This window comes from Accipiter gentilis, chromosome 7 (assembly GCF_929443795.1).
Source record: "Accipiter gentilis chromosome 7, bAccGen1.1, whole genome shotgun sequence".
NCBI classification, from domain to species: Eukaryota; Metazoa; Chordata; class Aves; order Accipitriformes; family Accipitridae; genus Astur; species Astur gentilis.
Genome location: NC_064886.1, coordinates 11,334,062 through 11,349,885, shown reverse-complemented (window position 1 = coordinate 11,349,885; position 15,824 = coordinate 11,334,062). Strand labels below are relative to the sequence as shown.

Sequence of the window (15,824 nt, the reverse complement as noted above, 5' to 3'; positions counted from 1 at the left end):
TAAAGTTGAGACAATGGACCCTGGGTCCAGCCCTCAGAGTCCTGCTTACCTCATCTAAGATGCGGTTTTTAGCACGTGTGATTGCAGAGTTGAGGGCATTAATCCAGGACTCTTTCTCTTCTGGACTCACAGCCAGGAAGATCAGATTTGGTGCCTACAAAAGAGGGAATTCAGGTCAGTGCCAGTGACTAAACTCATACAGAGATGCTTTCACACTGTCCCTGCCCACAGAAAAGCTACACGGCCTTTACAGCTTTCCCACTTGCCTTAGTGGGAAAATGCAAAGCAGACCTGATCCTCCAGTCCTGCAAAATGGCACTGGTCTGCCACACACTGCACCTGGCCTTTCTGCTTCTTGGCAGCCCTTTGCAAAGCAGACCATGATTCCTTACAGTACCCAGCTTTTCAAACCAAAAGCTGCATACCATATTTACTTCCCTCGTGGCTGCAGTTCTTCCTTCCCCCTCTTTGCCCTCCCACACACCATCCCAGATTTTGCCCTCATCAAACGATGATGCAGCCTTTCTGTGCATCTGCTGCTCACATGCGATTTATCTGTTGCCACCTCAGATTTTGACAGAGTCTGTTAGACAAGCAGCTACAGTAGGTACCCACAGAAGGAACCTGATTTTCCATACTTTGATATGTCAGATGCACACTGAGGGCAGAGCAGTTCTGAAAATACAGCATGTACAGGGGATGTAGGATCCTTAGGGGTTTTTTTAAGTTAGTTACTCAGTAGAAATGAGTTTTAGCCTTCACGACATTTTGTTCAATTCTCTCCATTGCTCAGGGCGCTTGGGGACAGTGCAGCCGCTTTCCATTTTCCCCTTCCCTTTTCGCATTTCATGGTGTTATACAATCCTTATCAAAGTGCGGGGCGGGCAAGCTTGGTCTACTGAAACAAGTCAGATTGAATAGTGTAAATCCAGATCACATGTGTGGCTGTGGGTGGGTGCGTGCCAGAGACAGCTTGTAGTTGGAGACTGGCTCTCTTTTTGCAGTGGCAACTGAGACCTCGTGGGAAGTCCTGCTCCTAGGTATCAGTGCCCCCATTCTGGCACTTGTTAGCTTTCCTCTGGGCAGAAAGTACTCCTGGGACAAATTCCCGTGCAGTTCTTTTGATGCTGCCCAAATCTGGGCAGCAAACCCACGGACCATCAGCACCCCTCCCTTCCCTGTCTCCTCCTGTGAATAAACAAGTGTAGTCAGCTAAACCACAACTGCCACAAGTGGCAGTAGTAATAAATGGCTTTGTCCTTGCTCCTGGCAAATGTTCTGATACCTTCCTTTGCTAAAGTCAGAATACTCTCAGTAAATGGATCCAGAGCTAAGTGCTTGGTCATATTTGCTTAGTGCACCAGAGGCCTGAGTCCTCTTCCAGCAGAAACACTGCTTCTCTTTCCATATGCCACTGTTGCTATCGGTCCTGATGTAGTAAATGGACATTCATATATTTTAAACCATGAGACATGATCTGGACTCCTACACAACTCAGGCTATCCAGTTTCACCCCCCAGTTACTCTGTCAAACCTCAGGCCTGGAGCAGGCAACTGAGAGGCAGCCTGGCCTGCACCAAGAGCTAATGGCTTTCTTGGGCTGACTGTGTGCTTGAGAGCAAAGCATACCGTGTTTCCAGGCTGTCTGGAGTGGGCGAGGGTAAATTTGCTGTGGTTCTTTTTGCTTCTGCTTTTGGACTTCCTGAGCTCTTCACATTTCTCATAATCACTCAGGTCAAACATTTCCTGTATGTTTTTTTCATCTTTTACCTGCAAAACAAAAATAAAATTACAGCCTTGCAGATGTCAGACAGAGAGGCAGTAGTAACAGGGCTGCTGCTCCAAGCCAGTGGGGTGCCTCGCTGAGCTGCTGTGTGCACAGGGTGTTTCAATGTACAGAATGGGTGCTGGAGCCTCTGGTGTGTTAGGTGGTCACTGAAACATTGTGCAAGAGTCTTCCACCTTAAGACACAAATGCAGTAATGGCACTATTAGCTGGGGAGTGCTGCACTTGGTTTTGGGGGGGAGAAGCAGAGATTTTCAACATGATAGTTTTGACTTGAGTCTCTTCTGGAATGAGGGGGACATATTTATTAGGATAACTTGAAAATCACAGTCTCCTAGGTTAATTCCTGCTTTGCTACAGATTCCTTTGGGACTTAACTGCCTCTCCCACCCCCAAAGTTACTGGTGCTAGGCTGAACTGATATGCCAGTGTGATCAGACACAGTTTTTATGCTTGTGGACCCTCAAAATGAACAGGATTTACTCCAGCAGCAAGGAGAGGACCCTGTCTGCTAGGAGGAGGTTCATGCGGAGGCAGGAGATGCTGGGAGGAGGTGTAGTTTCATCTGCTGATTAAAAGGGGCAATCATATTAGCGCTTGTTGCTTTTCTGGAGAGAGCATAACAAAAGTTTGAGGGATAAAGATTAGCACTTCCTATTTTTACCCTGGTGATATTACTGAAGCCTGTGCTGACAGCTGATTTGGGGGGTGGATAAAGCACATCCAGTCCCAGATTACTGACACGATGCGTGTGCTGCTCTCCCCTGCTGCTGAGCCTCATCCCTTGTGAAAGGGCCATGGGCAGAACTCATCCAGGCACCAGTGACTGCCCAGATCGTGGAGTTTGTTTCAGCAGCTGCTTGCCAGGCTTTCACTGGTGGGTGGCTGGCCAGGTCTCCAGAGACCTTCGGCAGTCGGGGGATTTGTGGGAGGTTTCAAGAAGGAAGAGAGTGCTCAGGCTTGGCCTTCACTGACAGAAGCATTTCTTCGTTGTCCTTTAGAGAGCCATTGAGTGGCCACTTTGCAGCTTCTACAAGATCTCATTTCTTCCATGTCCATTCCCCAACACCTTCTGTATCAGCCACGGTGTGACAGGCACACAGCTATAGATAAATATTGCAGACCTTTAAAGATGTGACTTGCACAGGGTACAAAGGCTGTGTGGCTGAGCTGGGGAGGAAGCCAGGGTTCCATGACAGACAGGCCCCTGGCGTGAAGGTGCCACTGCTGAGAGGACACTTGGAGCAAAGAAGGGAATGCACAGCCTGTCTTCTGCCTGGCCCCCTTTAGTTTTGTATGGCCTTCCTTTTCACTGGTCTCTTTAATGCACTATCCTCACATCCTACTTCTACAACAGGGCAGCTCTACTCTTTCCACAGTAAACATAAGGAATGTAGGTAACTGGGATGCGAAAGAATTTGGTTTTGCGTGTCCGCTAAAGGACAGAACTGTAGCAGGCTCAAATCCATGTCAATCTGCTTAATCCAACTCCAGCCAGGGTCATTACAGGCTGGGATCTGCAGTGGAGTTTGAGTAACTCAGGTGGCAGAAAGGCAGACGGTGATGAGGTCTTAGCTCCTGGATTTCTTGAAAGGACTCCACCCATTTAAGATGTTTCCTCCCTAGTTTTGGGAGGCACTGAAGGAATTCCCCATGTTTTTTTCAATAGAAGTTAAACAAAGAGGCTGACTAAAATGCTGTAACCAGCTTCCTAACCAGAGACACAGATAAACTGACCATCTGGCCTTGCATAATAACTGCAGTTCCCCATCTATTCTTTTTCCTTCTATCCCCTGAGTTTGTCTTCAAGAACTAGGAGGCAGACACAGTGCACAGCTATTCTTGAAGCCCCAGAAGCTACTGCTTATTTCTGCTTATAACAGCCACTGTGCATGGGCTATTATGAACAGATATGGAAATGTATCTTACAGATAATGCCTATCTACATATCCTCCCCGTGCATTTCTAATCGGCTTTTATCTCTTCCCAGTACCATCCTACAATCCACCTCTTTCCAAGAATCTTGGCTGAATTCAGCCCTATTCATTTGCAGCAGGAAAAGCTGATCCCCTCTGAGCCCCCAGCTGTGAGACGGCAGCTGAGGCAGGAGTCCTTACTCCAGATGTTTGCTCATGTAGGTCACTGGGACTTCCCCAGCTCTTCTCTCCTTTCTCAGACATGCAGAGCCTGTACTGTGAACTCATGGGAGCTGGGACTCAAATATCTTGCCTCTAGGAACATCTACAGGAGGCTGCAGAAAGGATGGGTGTAATTGGTTCAGATAAATACCCTTTGGATGTACTAGTTCTTTAAAAGACTTGGACTGACAAGTGCCAGGGCTCTAACACCGTGCTTGTCTACGCATGATGCTCATGCATGATGCTCAGACGGTGTATCACTTTCACCAAAGTGCCATATGTGTGTGTAGACCAGTTACAAAATGCTTAAGAACTGAGAATAAGCAACATCTATTCGCATTAAAAGGATGATATCGGGGTCCCATTTCTAAGTTGCAGACAAGGTGGGCAGGTTCAGCCTCCCCCCCTCCCCCCCCCCAGATATTTTGTGAGGGTGGGTGCACGCTTGACTACTGTTAAGGATGTGGGCCAGAGTGAGTCAGGTGCCTAAGGGTATGTCTGCCCTTCAGCCAGAGCTGCAGCACAGGGAGGAAGGGCAGGTTGGTGCTCACTTTGAGTTGATTCCCTCTTGTACACAGCCTTGGTAGTATAATGAGGCCATAAAATGAATGGGGCTGTAATTTAGTCATTTGAATGTGGCTTTGTTCTGCCTTGGTGGTGGGAAGAGGTCTCAGCATCAGCCTGAAGTGGGCTCTATTGCGGTAGTGCAGTGGCAGTGATTTCACAAGGCACGGGAAGGACAGCAGTCTTGTCTCACAAGGGGCATTGCCAACTAATTTCCCCCTCTCTCCTGCACTGAGACATGAAGGCAGAGAAGTAAGCAGCAGAGCAAAAGAACAGAGCATTCAGTGTGTAAACAGTGAAACTAGAGAGAAGGAAGGTGAAAGGCAAAATGCTGTAACCAGCCAGCTCTTTTGTCCTTTGTGGGAGGCTACTGAGGCCAAAAAGAGGGAGGTGGTGGCATGATTTACAGAACTGAGCAACCTTAGAGGCAGGAGAGAATGAGTGCTCAGAGGCTGAAGATAGTCATGCAGCCCATCCTTTTTTTAAAAAAAAAAAACCCAAACAAAAAGCAACTCCTAAAGATGCACAAAACTCTGGAACCACATGGTCAGTGAAGCCTAAATCCTGGTCACCTACATCAATAGGAGGTAGGTGACAAACCTGCAGGGTGTCTATTCTCCTCCACATTTTCAGTGAGATTAGAGCCATGCAAATAAAACCCTTCAGGTTTCACCAGCAGAGAATTTGGCTTGATGTGTTCCCAGCACCCAGGCAACGTATGGGTCTTTGCATGAAGTTTTGGAGACCTTTGGGAAGAAGTAGCCTCAGGTGTCAGTTCTCAGTAGGAGGGAACGAAGCATGATTTCTCTGTCACCTGGTGTGGTTTGTAAGGGGAATGGCAGGGGCAGCACAGTAGTATTGATCTTCATTTATGTCAGGGTGACCTACCACAGCTCATCACACACCCAGGGTGCTCTGTGTCTGAGGAGTTAATCCTAGTACTGGAGATTTACTATGACCATTACATTTGCTTGTTTGTTTTCTTCTTCTTTGGTGAATATAGATTAAATACAGATTTTTGAAAGTGAAGGGTGATTTTTAGTCTCAGATGCTAAACTTGAAACACTTCAAGAAAAGGTCTGATTTCTGGGAAGGGCTGAGTATGTCCTCTGAATAGTCTTCAGTCTGGTTCCCCATCCCCAGACAGTTTGTCTAACTTGCAGAGAAGATGGCTTAAACAGGCTCTCCAGGACCTGACAGTTCCTCTTTTCTACAGATCCTTTTAGGGAGTCAGAAAGAAGCTTCCCTCTCCAGGGTGGTGTATCCTTTCCTGTCCACTGCACGGGTTTGCACACCTGCCTGTGAAGCAGCTGGGGCTCTGCAGACGTAGCTATTTTTTGGATCCTGCTGCTTTCACTAGCCTTTCTTAAGGTCTCCCACACTGTAGTTTGAGGCTGAGAGGAATCAGGGACCGCTTGGCTTAATGTGCTAGGAAGGGAGAGGCCTGGATGGTTGATTTTGGCAAAATCATTCCCAGCTGGGAGGTGGCCAGCAGGTCTTTCCTTCCTCACAGCTGCTGAGTGCCTGGCATGCAGTGAGCTGACTCAGAGCTTTGTGGGCAGGTAGGTCCTGTACTCCTCACCCTGCAGGGAAGCTCTGGATTGAAACAATTAAGGTAAATAAATCCCAGCAATTGCTGCCATGGCTGTCTGCTGGCTTTGCTATCTGTATTGCACCTGCCCTGGGCGGACAGAACAATTTCTTGTCCTGGGGTTCAGCCTGGGTCCTCCCCGTGCTCCCAGAAATGCTTCCACGCTCCAAGTAGGCTAGGCAAGGGAAGGGAAACTGAGGCACAGAGCAGTGTCCCCCATCACCTAAGACAAAGCCAGGTCCCTAAAGCAGGGTATGTTAGACCCTGCAGCCATTAGACCAGACAGTCCCTGCACCCCCAGTGGCAGCTGCCACTGCTTGGGGTGTAACTCCACTGCAGACAGCCATGCAGCCACTGGCTAATCTGGGCCTGCAGTCAGCGGTAAGATGTACTGAGGCTGACATTGCTGGCGCATTGCTAAAGTTCAAGGAGGGGAGCTGCATTCCTCACACGCCTCACCCCCGCAGCTGCTGCCCCAGCAGGGTCAGCCCGAACGTATGCCAGCCACAATGGCACTCCCTGTGTCTCTGGGACATGGTGATCCTGTGGACATGTAGGGCATCAGAACATCAGCCACGGTACCCAAAGTACCTTCTCTCAAAGGCTTGTAGGGCTTATTTCTAGCCTTCCAGCTAGTATGCTTCCAAAGGTCTGTTTTCTCCTGTGTGAATGTTCCTTTACAGCATTCTGGCAATGGGAGGATCCCTAATGCAGTTTAAATTAACTGCCCCTTGGGTGTCTTGCTGACAGAGAGTTAAAATTCCCTCCCTCATCGAGCTGTCACCTGTAACAACTCCAAACCTCCTTGATTCAGATCTGGGCTGCAGTCACTTAGTCACCAGGCAGAGTTCTGCAGTTTTCCTTAGATTTTTTTGGTGGTGATTTGCCTGAGCAGTTCCCTGTTGAGATGCAACATACTCAAAGCAAATGCAGAAGGTGCAGAAAATCACAAGACACCAAGTGTAACATATCCATGAGACATTCAAGAGGTCATAGTGTGTCTCAGGGTGTAACAAGAAACCTACAGATTCTTGGTAAGGCTGAATATCCAAACATGGGCAGTTTCAGGGACAGCATCAGCCATGTTCCCCTCTCAAGCTAGGATGAAAGTTTCACTTCCTCAAGCGGAGCAGTTCCACCATCTATCAAGGGACAGAAATTTCTGCAGAGCTTAGTTAAAATCAGGCTGTCACTAAGATAGGAATTCACGCATGTCTGCAACACAAGCTCTGGCAGTGCCAGGAAGCAGCAGTGGTGAGGGGACTGGAAGGTGACGGGGGAGACCTGAGTTTAATGGCCTGGCCTGTCACTGGCTCTTTGTTCTTCTCAGTTCCCTGGCTGCACAGGGGAGGTAACTGTGCGGTTCTGGTCTGCAAGGGAACTAAAAGAAGAAATAGAGGAAACATTGGGAGAGTTTCAAGTGTTACAGTAACAGAGACCTGCAAAATGCTATGCACAGGGGGTAAAATGGCCCATGTACAGTGGGACACTGCAGATGGTCCAATTTTTCCTTCTTTAGTATCAGTTAAAGTGCATGTGTGGCAAGAAGACAGGGATATAGATTGTGTGTTTGTGCAGTCACTGGTGCAGCAGGACCGTGGTTTCAGCCAGAGCCTCTGGACCTCGGTAGAATAGAAGTGGCAGTGCTCCAAGAGACTGCCTCCCATCTGCACACCTGCATCCTGAGTGGGAGATTGCACCATGAACTCTGTAGCTCAAGGGCATGAGCATGACCTTCCAGGCCTTTTCACTGCCAGACTGCTGCTCTGAGCTAATGAGGGGGTGGCAGCAGAAAATTGCTACCTACTCCAGTCCCTTGCCCCAAAGAGTTATCAGCCAAGGCTACCAGAAACGCAGGTCTCATAATCAACTGGCCCCTGAACAACACCCTATGCTGGAACCAGCTCTTTTGCATCTCAGTGCTGTGCTGTAATCCCAAGGCCGTGCTGCCTCATCTCACAAGCTACCTCTGTTGCAGGGAAAGGGAGTCAGACTGTGTGTTGTTTGTGCCTAAGTGTTCTTTGACCCTCTCTCTGGTTGTGCAGGACCGTGTCATTGAGACAGAAAAGACACTTCGCTGAAACTTTTCACCTTGCTCTGCAAAGTGTAGAGCAAGAGCAGGAGAGGAAAGGAAGGGGCAGCAGGTCTCAGCCATGCAGTCAGACTATTCTTGGCTACAGCCGAAAGCCAAGGGTTTAAACATCAGACTGACACTTCGTACCACCCCTGTCCGTAAACACGTATGTAGTTGCACAGCTCTGATTTACACCTTGTGCACGCTGAATGCAATGGACAGCAACATATTTTCTTCACCTACCAGCCAGGACACAGAGCCAGAAAACATGGCCACCCCATACACAGAGGCATTCACCAAGTGCAAATGCACACCATGAAGCATCGTCACAGTACCAAGTGTGCGAACAGCACATGCACAGAAACACCACAAGTACTTTGCAGGCTCCATCACACGCATGAAACATGTATGTGAATGTTAGACACTACTTTGAATGTGCACAGACATGCACACGCCCCTTTCAGGCAGAGAGCGAGCTGTGTAGTGTTTGATGGTGCTGTAACAAATAAGGAGCGAGAACAGACTACTTTTCAAGTGCTCTTGTGCTAATTGAGTCGATGCTTTTGGTAGCAAACAAGAAAAGGCTTAAGGAAGCCCCGAGAAGCATTTCCTCATTAACATCTCGTCATCACAGAGTCCGTTCATGCTGTCTGGACAGCCTTGGGCTTCCTGACAGGAAGTGGTAGGAGCCCAGCTGTGTCTGTGTTAGTCTGACTGCTATTCCCAAGTGTAAAGCAATAACAAAGCTGTGCTAGAAACAAGAGAACAATTACCAGAAATTTGCAGGGGGGGAGGGAACCTGTGTGGAGGACAGCAAGGGGAAAGAATGCAAAAATGATACTGAGAAGATGTTCTTTTGCTTAGCAGAGCTCAGCTCACTTCAGCACATCTTGTCTTGCATGTTTCTGCCCTGAATGCTTTTTTTGGCTGATGACCAAATACTTAATAATGAAGGGGTTTTTTTTGCATAAGTTCACAGAGTTCGGCTTGCAGCAGGGGTACAGATCTCTGTGAAGGCTCAGAGCCCCTGGCTGAACAAGGTCTGTAAGCCTCAGCTACCATTTTGGTGTGTGGTTGGAAGAGCCAAAGGTTCTAGGTGTTAGAGCAGGTTTCACAGGTTCCAAAAGTTGATGCCCTAATAAAAGAACATAACTCAAAAGCCCTGTTTGCATTTTCCAGGTATATCAGCTGGTCTGATAAAATATATTTCCTCTCCTTACAGGCTTGGCTTCTGCCAGGCAGAAAGCCCAGGCTTCCATCAGGCATTCACATCTTCTCCTAACCAAAATAAATAAGTCAGGGCTAGTCTCTAACCTGCAAGCCGAGGTCCTAGGTAGGCAATTCAAAAAGCACACAGATTCCCAGCAGGTATCAATGTGGATGTTGATGGGATTTTGGTAGTCTGACTCTGCCTGTGGGAGTTAGCCTTTTGAAAACCTATCCATTCAGCCCTTCCAGATACCAGACTGGTGCTTAGCTCCAAGCAGTTTTACTGCTCCGTGTTGTCTTCATGCAACATCATTACCTGCCCTGAGCTGACATCTTTCCCAAGGGATCCCACAGTGTGTGACAATTGTCCCTTCCTAGGCACCTTGTGCCTTAGGGAGATGAGTGTTATTACCCCTGCTTTCCAGATGGAGAAATTCAGGCAAAAGTAAATAAATGTCTGGTTTGAATTAATTTAGTGAGTGCATGGCACAACTGAGGATAGCATTCAGGAGTCCTTCTATTTAACCCCTTCTTCTGTGGTGCTTTGAGCTGACAGGGAGAGGACAGGAGTCCTGCTTTACCCACTAAACAACCTGCCTTCTGTTCTAGAGCAGCCACTGAGCTTAAGAGGAGCTGACAAGAAACACCAAGGTTAATATGAGAGTTAACTCATAAGCTCATAAGCTCCATGTTGCTCTGATGGCTTTGATGGAACAAAAATAATTTATAGCAGAGGAGGACTTTGATTTTTTGCGGAAACAGACAATTGAGTCTCCTCTCCCATCACTGCAGAAATCGAGCTGAGATTCAACCTGTCTAGTGACCATTTCCACTAGAGTTTTCTATTCATGTCTCCTCAGGGTCTCTGCTACTTAATTCTCTCTCTGGCTGCATCCAGTGCCTACCCCATCAGCCACACCAGCAGTGGCAGGGATTCAGAAGTGGAAGGGCCTTTCTCCAGAGCAGCAAAGAGCCTCTCACACAACTCATCAGCGCAACCCAGCAGTGGCTCCATTTCCTCCACTGAGCTTAATCTGGTGTGTGAAAAAACAAAAGAGGCTCCATCCTGTTCTGACTGACAAATCCCAGTTTATTAAGCTATTTGCAGGAGCTGCAGGCACCTGCTGCCAGGAAAGTGAGCACACAGAGGGAGCCTCGTGCTCCAGGAGCAGAGTTCTGAACACGTGTTAGGACCTGTGGACAGGACGGAGTCCTGGCTATGGGCCTCCCCGGGGCAGATCTCAATTTTTGTTGGTATGTGAAGGCCTGGATTTGCTAAGGAATAAAGGTCCAGTCAGTATCAAAAACCCACAACGTGTTAAAAGACTCGTCTGTCTTTGAACAGAGAGTCTTGGAAACGCACAGCAACAGGGAGTCACACCAAACGCATGCCCTCAGTCCACACACACGCACACAAGTGTGCTCACCCAGACAGGCAGTGCACTGTACCACGTGCCAGGTGGCTGGAGCCACCTCGTATATTGCGATTCCCGGAGATGCTGGACCCAGTGACACAGGCATATTCTTCATTCCCACAGGCACACAGAGTCACTTCAGTGCACATGCAGGCAGCCAGATGTTACCTCTGTAACCACATTTCTACACAACCACAGTTTCTTCCATATAAAGACATAGGCAGTCACTGCTGCATGTTATTTATGGTCTTTCACACACATATTCATATGCGTAGAGCCACAGTGCTGCTTCAATTGCACATGTGTTGTTTTTTTCCCTGTAAAGAAATACACACACGCTCCCTGAAACAAACACAAGTGCTCCTTGTTCAGAACTAGCATCCACATGGCCCCTCAGCCAGCCTGGTCCCTCTTCTGGGCTCAGAGCACACAGATATTCGAGCGGTAGCTACCTACATATTTGGGAGGGAGGGACGGACAGACAGACATCTTTTTCCTGCACATCTTCACTGGTGTAGATTACTGTATGAATACATTCTCGCTTGTGCAGGCTTTCCTTAGCCAAGTAGAGCCTTTTGCTGTCAGTTTATTCTCCAGGGTTCAAACAGTTGAGGTACTGGAGAGAGACATAACCACCCACCCAGCAGTGCTGGGTGTCCAGGACATCCCAATGGTACCGCAGCCAGTGGCAGTCTAGCTGGTGACTTCAGGATGGCCAGGATTTTGGAAAACACTCTTGTTTTCCCAGGCAAGATCCAGAGTATTTCCCATCAAAGGGAGAGTTCGCACAACTGCTTCAAGGAGTGTATTGTGCCAACGCAGCACAGCTTTGCTGTCCCAGACAGCTGCTGTGCAGGTTTGGGCTGCAGACAGAGGGTCTAGGAGGATCCTCCAAGTGGGGCAGCTCTGGAGGAGTTTGCTAGCATGGAGCCCAGCCACTTGGCTGGCCTCCCCTGCAAGCATTCCCCTGCTAGGTGTGCAGGCACCACAGCGTATTTGTAGCAGATACTTCCAGACGCTGCTCAGGGCTTATGGGCACTGAATAGCTTTCTGGAAGTGCCCTTTCCCTCTCTCTAGCAAAGGTACTCTGAGGAGGTCCTAAACTCTGGCAGAATGCAGCCCGTGGGCTCAGGCGGTCAGTGAAGCCTGGGTGGCAGTCAGGCCTCCTGTGCCGCCTGCAGAGACACTGCAGTGACAGTTCCAGCGTCTTTGTTCTGCCTTTGCTTCAGCAGAGCCAAGTTTCCTCCTCTATCCATCCATATGACTCCTTCCCCCACTGAATGGTGGTGAGATGTCCCTGAAAAGTTTCTGTGTCTCTCTAAGTCCCCCCAGAACCACATACACAGCCTCCCTGCTAAATCAACTGTGAATTACAGTACTATTCAATCCCACCGCTGATACTGCACCTTCACACCTGCTTGAAGGACCATACAGCTTCCTGCTAACATTTTTAAGAATCTATTTGCCCAGCCTGCAGGGAACTCATAATTACTGAGCTGCCTAGTCCTGCCTATTCCCAATCCCGCCCATTCCCAATCCCTTCCTAGCAGTTCCAACTGTGTCGGCACAGCCGATGCAGTCTGATCCGAGCAGGCACCTCCCCTATCATTTGGACTTGGTCATGATTATTCTCTTCCAGGTCCTGGCTCAAAAAGTACAAGCTCCAGTTTGATCCCCGTTAACTGGGCTTAAACATATGTTTCCGCTCAAGCACATGCTTCAGTGCTGCCTTGAATCGGGGCCCCAGTACAGAAAAGGCATTGACCCAGACTGGTAGAACACGAGGCAGCAGGTAAAATCCTTCCAGCCATGTAATCTGTCTGTCTAGCAGTTTCTAAACTCTGATCTGTGGCCCCAGAGGTATGTGAGCTGCTTGTAAGAGTCATGCAAGACAAGAAGGCCTGCTGTTGAGAAATACATGCTGTACAGTCTGCATTATTACTGGAAAATTTGGAAGGACCACAAATCAAAGGAGGTTTGTACGACTCGCTGTGTACCTCTCGCATCCATCTTTCCATCTAACTTTTCCCATCTATAAATGTATCTATAGATTCATCATAGGTTTAGTGTCTCAGTACCACTAGGGTTACCTACAGTCTCTAATCTTTCTTTTATTATGTCTCTACCTGTGCATTTCTAAGGCACCCAACCACACCCTGCAGACAACATTTATTCCCCACGCCTATGTCTCTCTCTGGTTCTGGAGCAGCCAAGAGATCAACGGGAGCAAGCTGTGAAATGCCAACACATAGCTAAGCGCGACTTGGGCTTTCAGTCCACTTTTAGGTTATTTCTGTGTTCTAATAACCCCTGATCCATCTGTACTTTGCCATGCCCCGTGATTCAATTAGCCTCTAAATCATATTATGCTTGGCGCTCTGGACCCTATTACCTCTCTAGATCCTCAGCTGGTAAATCTGGCCCAGGCAGCCATGCATCTGTACAACAGACCACCCTGCAATGCCTGTCAGAGAGGGACCTCCACTTATGGGAGGAAACACACAGAGACCCAGATCCGTATTTTTACCCCAAATGCCCTGTCCTAACACCAGCCTGACTCCAGACAGTCCCTGTGCCTCTTCTTGTGGGTACAACTCTCACTAGTGCTAGCGACGAGTTTTTAAAAGGTAATCAGAGGGAGGAGTGCTGTTGTCTGGGGATTTCTTCCTGATGAATTTATCAAGACAAAAACTAAGGGGGGAGGCTGTGCAAGGACAGCTGGATCCCAGCCTGCCAGAGCCTGCAACACTCAGCCTGATAGTCACATCCAATTAAGTCTAATGTAAACACTACATTAAACCCCAAACCCCAGCCAATGGTGAGCAGAGATGAGGGGGAGGAGAGGGGACACGTTTTTCAACAAGGTGTTGAATCCGTGGTTAAATTTCCCTGTTGTTCTCTTGTGGGGTGGTTCAGAGGGAAAAAAAATACAAGAGATAGGGGCTCGATTCCAGTTGTGAGACCACAGTTATTTCCAAATAGAGCAGTGCAGCAGCTGGGAACAAGACCACTATCGAACTTAATGACAGAGGACAGGCACAGAAGGAAGCTGGCATTTTCATCGTGGCGGAAAGAAGGATGAGGGTTTTAACTCTCGCTAAGTGAATCCTTTCATGTGTCCAGTGCTGGGAAAATGTCTCCCAGCCAGAGCTGTCTGTGAGACTCGCCGTTGGAGCTGACACACCAACCCAGGCCAGGTTTCTCCGCTGCTGACTTGGGGGGAAGAGAAGCCCCTGAGAAACCTCCTCAACCCAAGCTGGCGATGTAGGGGCGATGTCTGGGCAGAGGCGCTGGGGAAAGGCTGGGGCTGCTCGGCATGTGCTTTTCATATGCAAAGGGAAGGAAGGGGGGATGGGAAAGGAAAATGAAACCGATCGTACCTCCTTCTCCGAGATGTAAAGCTGATCTCCCTTCAAAACCACATAACGGTTTTTCCAGATTTCCCTAAAAATGCCTTTCCCACAAAATTTCCGCACCCAGCCGACCTTCTCTGGCTGCACAGATTGCTGGTTTCCATCCTGTTGCCCCTAACACAAAGAGAGAGGGAAGAAAATGGGGGAAAACTGTTATTATTCTTGGTTTTACACTCCTCTTCTCCCCCCCTTCCTCTTTGCCCAACTTTTGCCTCCCCCTCCCTCTGGCCCCTCTCTCCACCAAAGCTGGGACCAAGGTACTTTGCTTGATTCACTCTACATAGATTTTTCTGCTGCAGATATGAAGCAACAACAGTAATACCGAGGGGACGATGCAAAAATCGCAAGCAGGGTTTTCACTCTGTGCATTATATAAGAAAGGCTGTTATGTTACATTCGCCTCATACAACGTGCATTTGTCTGTGGAAAGAGGAACAGGAGGCTGTTGGGGAGAATTTAAACTAGCTGATTTTTTTTACTGCAGTGAAAATTGCATTTTTGAGCCTTTTATGAACAATTAATCCTAGAGGCGAAATCTATGTATGGGTTTATAGTTAAGATTTCTTCATAGACAGGAATAAGATCTCTGGGCACAGCAGACACACACATACAGCACAGAGCAGACAGAGAGCGACAGATAGATGGTGTCTCTGTATTTTATCATTTCCTTGTGATCAAAAATGAAAACTGCCTGCCTACATTGCTCCGCACTAAACGGCAAATAGTATTGCCTGGCAAATTCAAGAGGAAGGAGAGGCGCTGGGCAGTAGGAGAGAAGGAGAGACGAGTGCTGGGTTTGGTTTTGTTTTGATCTGATTAGGGGTTTTTTTTGCAAGGCAAGGGCGGGGGGGGGGCAGAGGCAAAGTGAACAACTGGAAATCAAGAGACAAGCCCCCCTCCCCAAAATATCCGGGAGCTTCCCCCACCCCACCGTGCCCCAGAGAAGAACCGATTCAACTCACCCTTTTTGCAGAATTATTTTTTTTCATCATTCCTTGGTGTGCTGCGCTGGAGGGAGATTGGGGGGGGGGATCAGAGAGGGCCTCCTCTTGGGGAGAGTGTGGCTGGGAAATACAGAGGGTACCTCCTCTTACTCCCTCTCTGTCTTCACCCTTTGTAGATTACAGAAGCTCTCTAGTTACATTAAGACCAGCCCGCCTCTGTAATACATCCTTAGCCATACAGACACAGCATCCCCCCCCACCAACCGGCACCACCACCACCATCACTGAGCTCTCGTGGGCTTGCACTGAGCTGGCCTGGGCTCCCGAGCTCCATCTATAGCCGTGCGCGTATGACGTCTGGAGTTCACAATAAAGGGCGAATCGCAGCCCACGAGGGTTTTTCTTCTTTGTTTCTGACTCACTGCTGATGTGAGTGGCTGGATGTGTGTGTGGCTGGATGTGAGTCCGTCGAGGCTGGGGTCAGTGGGGGGGACGGGAGCAGACAGCACATTGTCAGATGTGTCCTCTCCCCATGTCCGAGCCACATTCCCAGCTGTGTCACAAGGTCACTGCAAAACTTCCTGGGAGACGGAAAAGCGGCCAGGTGGCACTGGGAGGGTTTTCTGCCAAGAAAGTGGTGGAGCATTTAGAAGTATAAACAAAAGCACCCTGCAGAGAGGAGCAGGGAGG

The 15,824-nt window shown here is 48.6% G+C and overlaps 1 protein-coding gene across 3 annotated transcripts in view; it reads right to left on the bottom strand.

The window, feature by feature from the left end:
* The window catches only part of PLEKHO1 (pleckstrin homology domain containing O1), a 30,252-nt gene extending 14,749 nt beyond the window's left edge, over nucleotides 1-15,503 (bottom strand). For all 3 annotated transcript variants that reach the window (XR_007506707.1, XM_049805610.1, XM_049805608.1), the window contains exons 1-4: nucleotides 15,153-15,503; nucleotides 14,158-14,304; nucleotides 1,630-1,770; nucleotides 50-154 (exon numbers count right to left, since the gene is read on the bottom strand). Coding sequence is in view for 2 of the 3 variants with exons in the window: in XM_049805610.1 (XP_049661567.1) it covers nucleotides 50-154; nucleotides 1,630-1,770; nucleotides 14,158-14,304; nucleotides 15,153-15,182 (423 nt within the window). In the remaining variant the exon portion in view is untranslated. The remainder of the gene's footprint in view (nucleotides 1-49; nucleotides 155-1,629; nucleotides 1,771-14,157; nucleotides 14,305-15,152) is intronic.
* Between the last annotated feature and the right edge of the window lie 321 nt (nucleotides 15,504-15,824).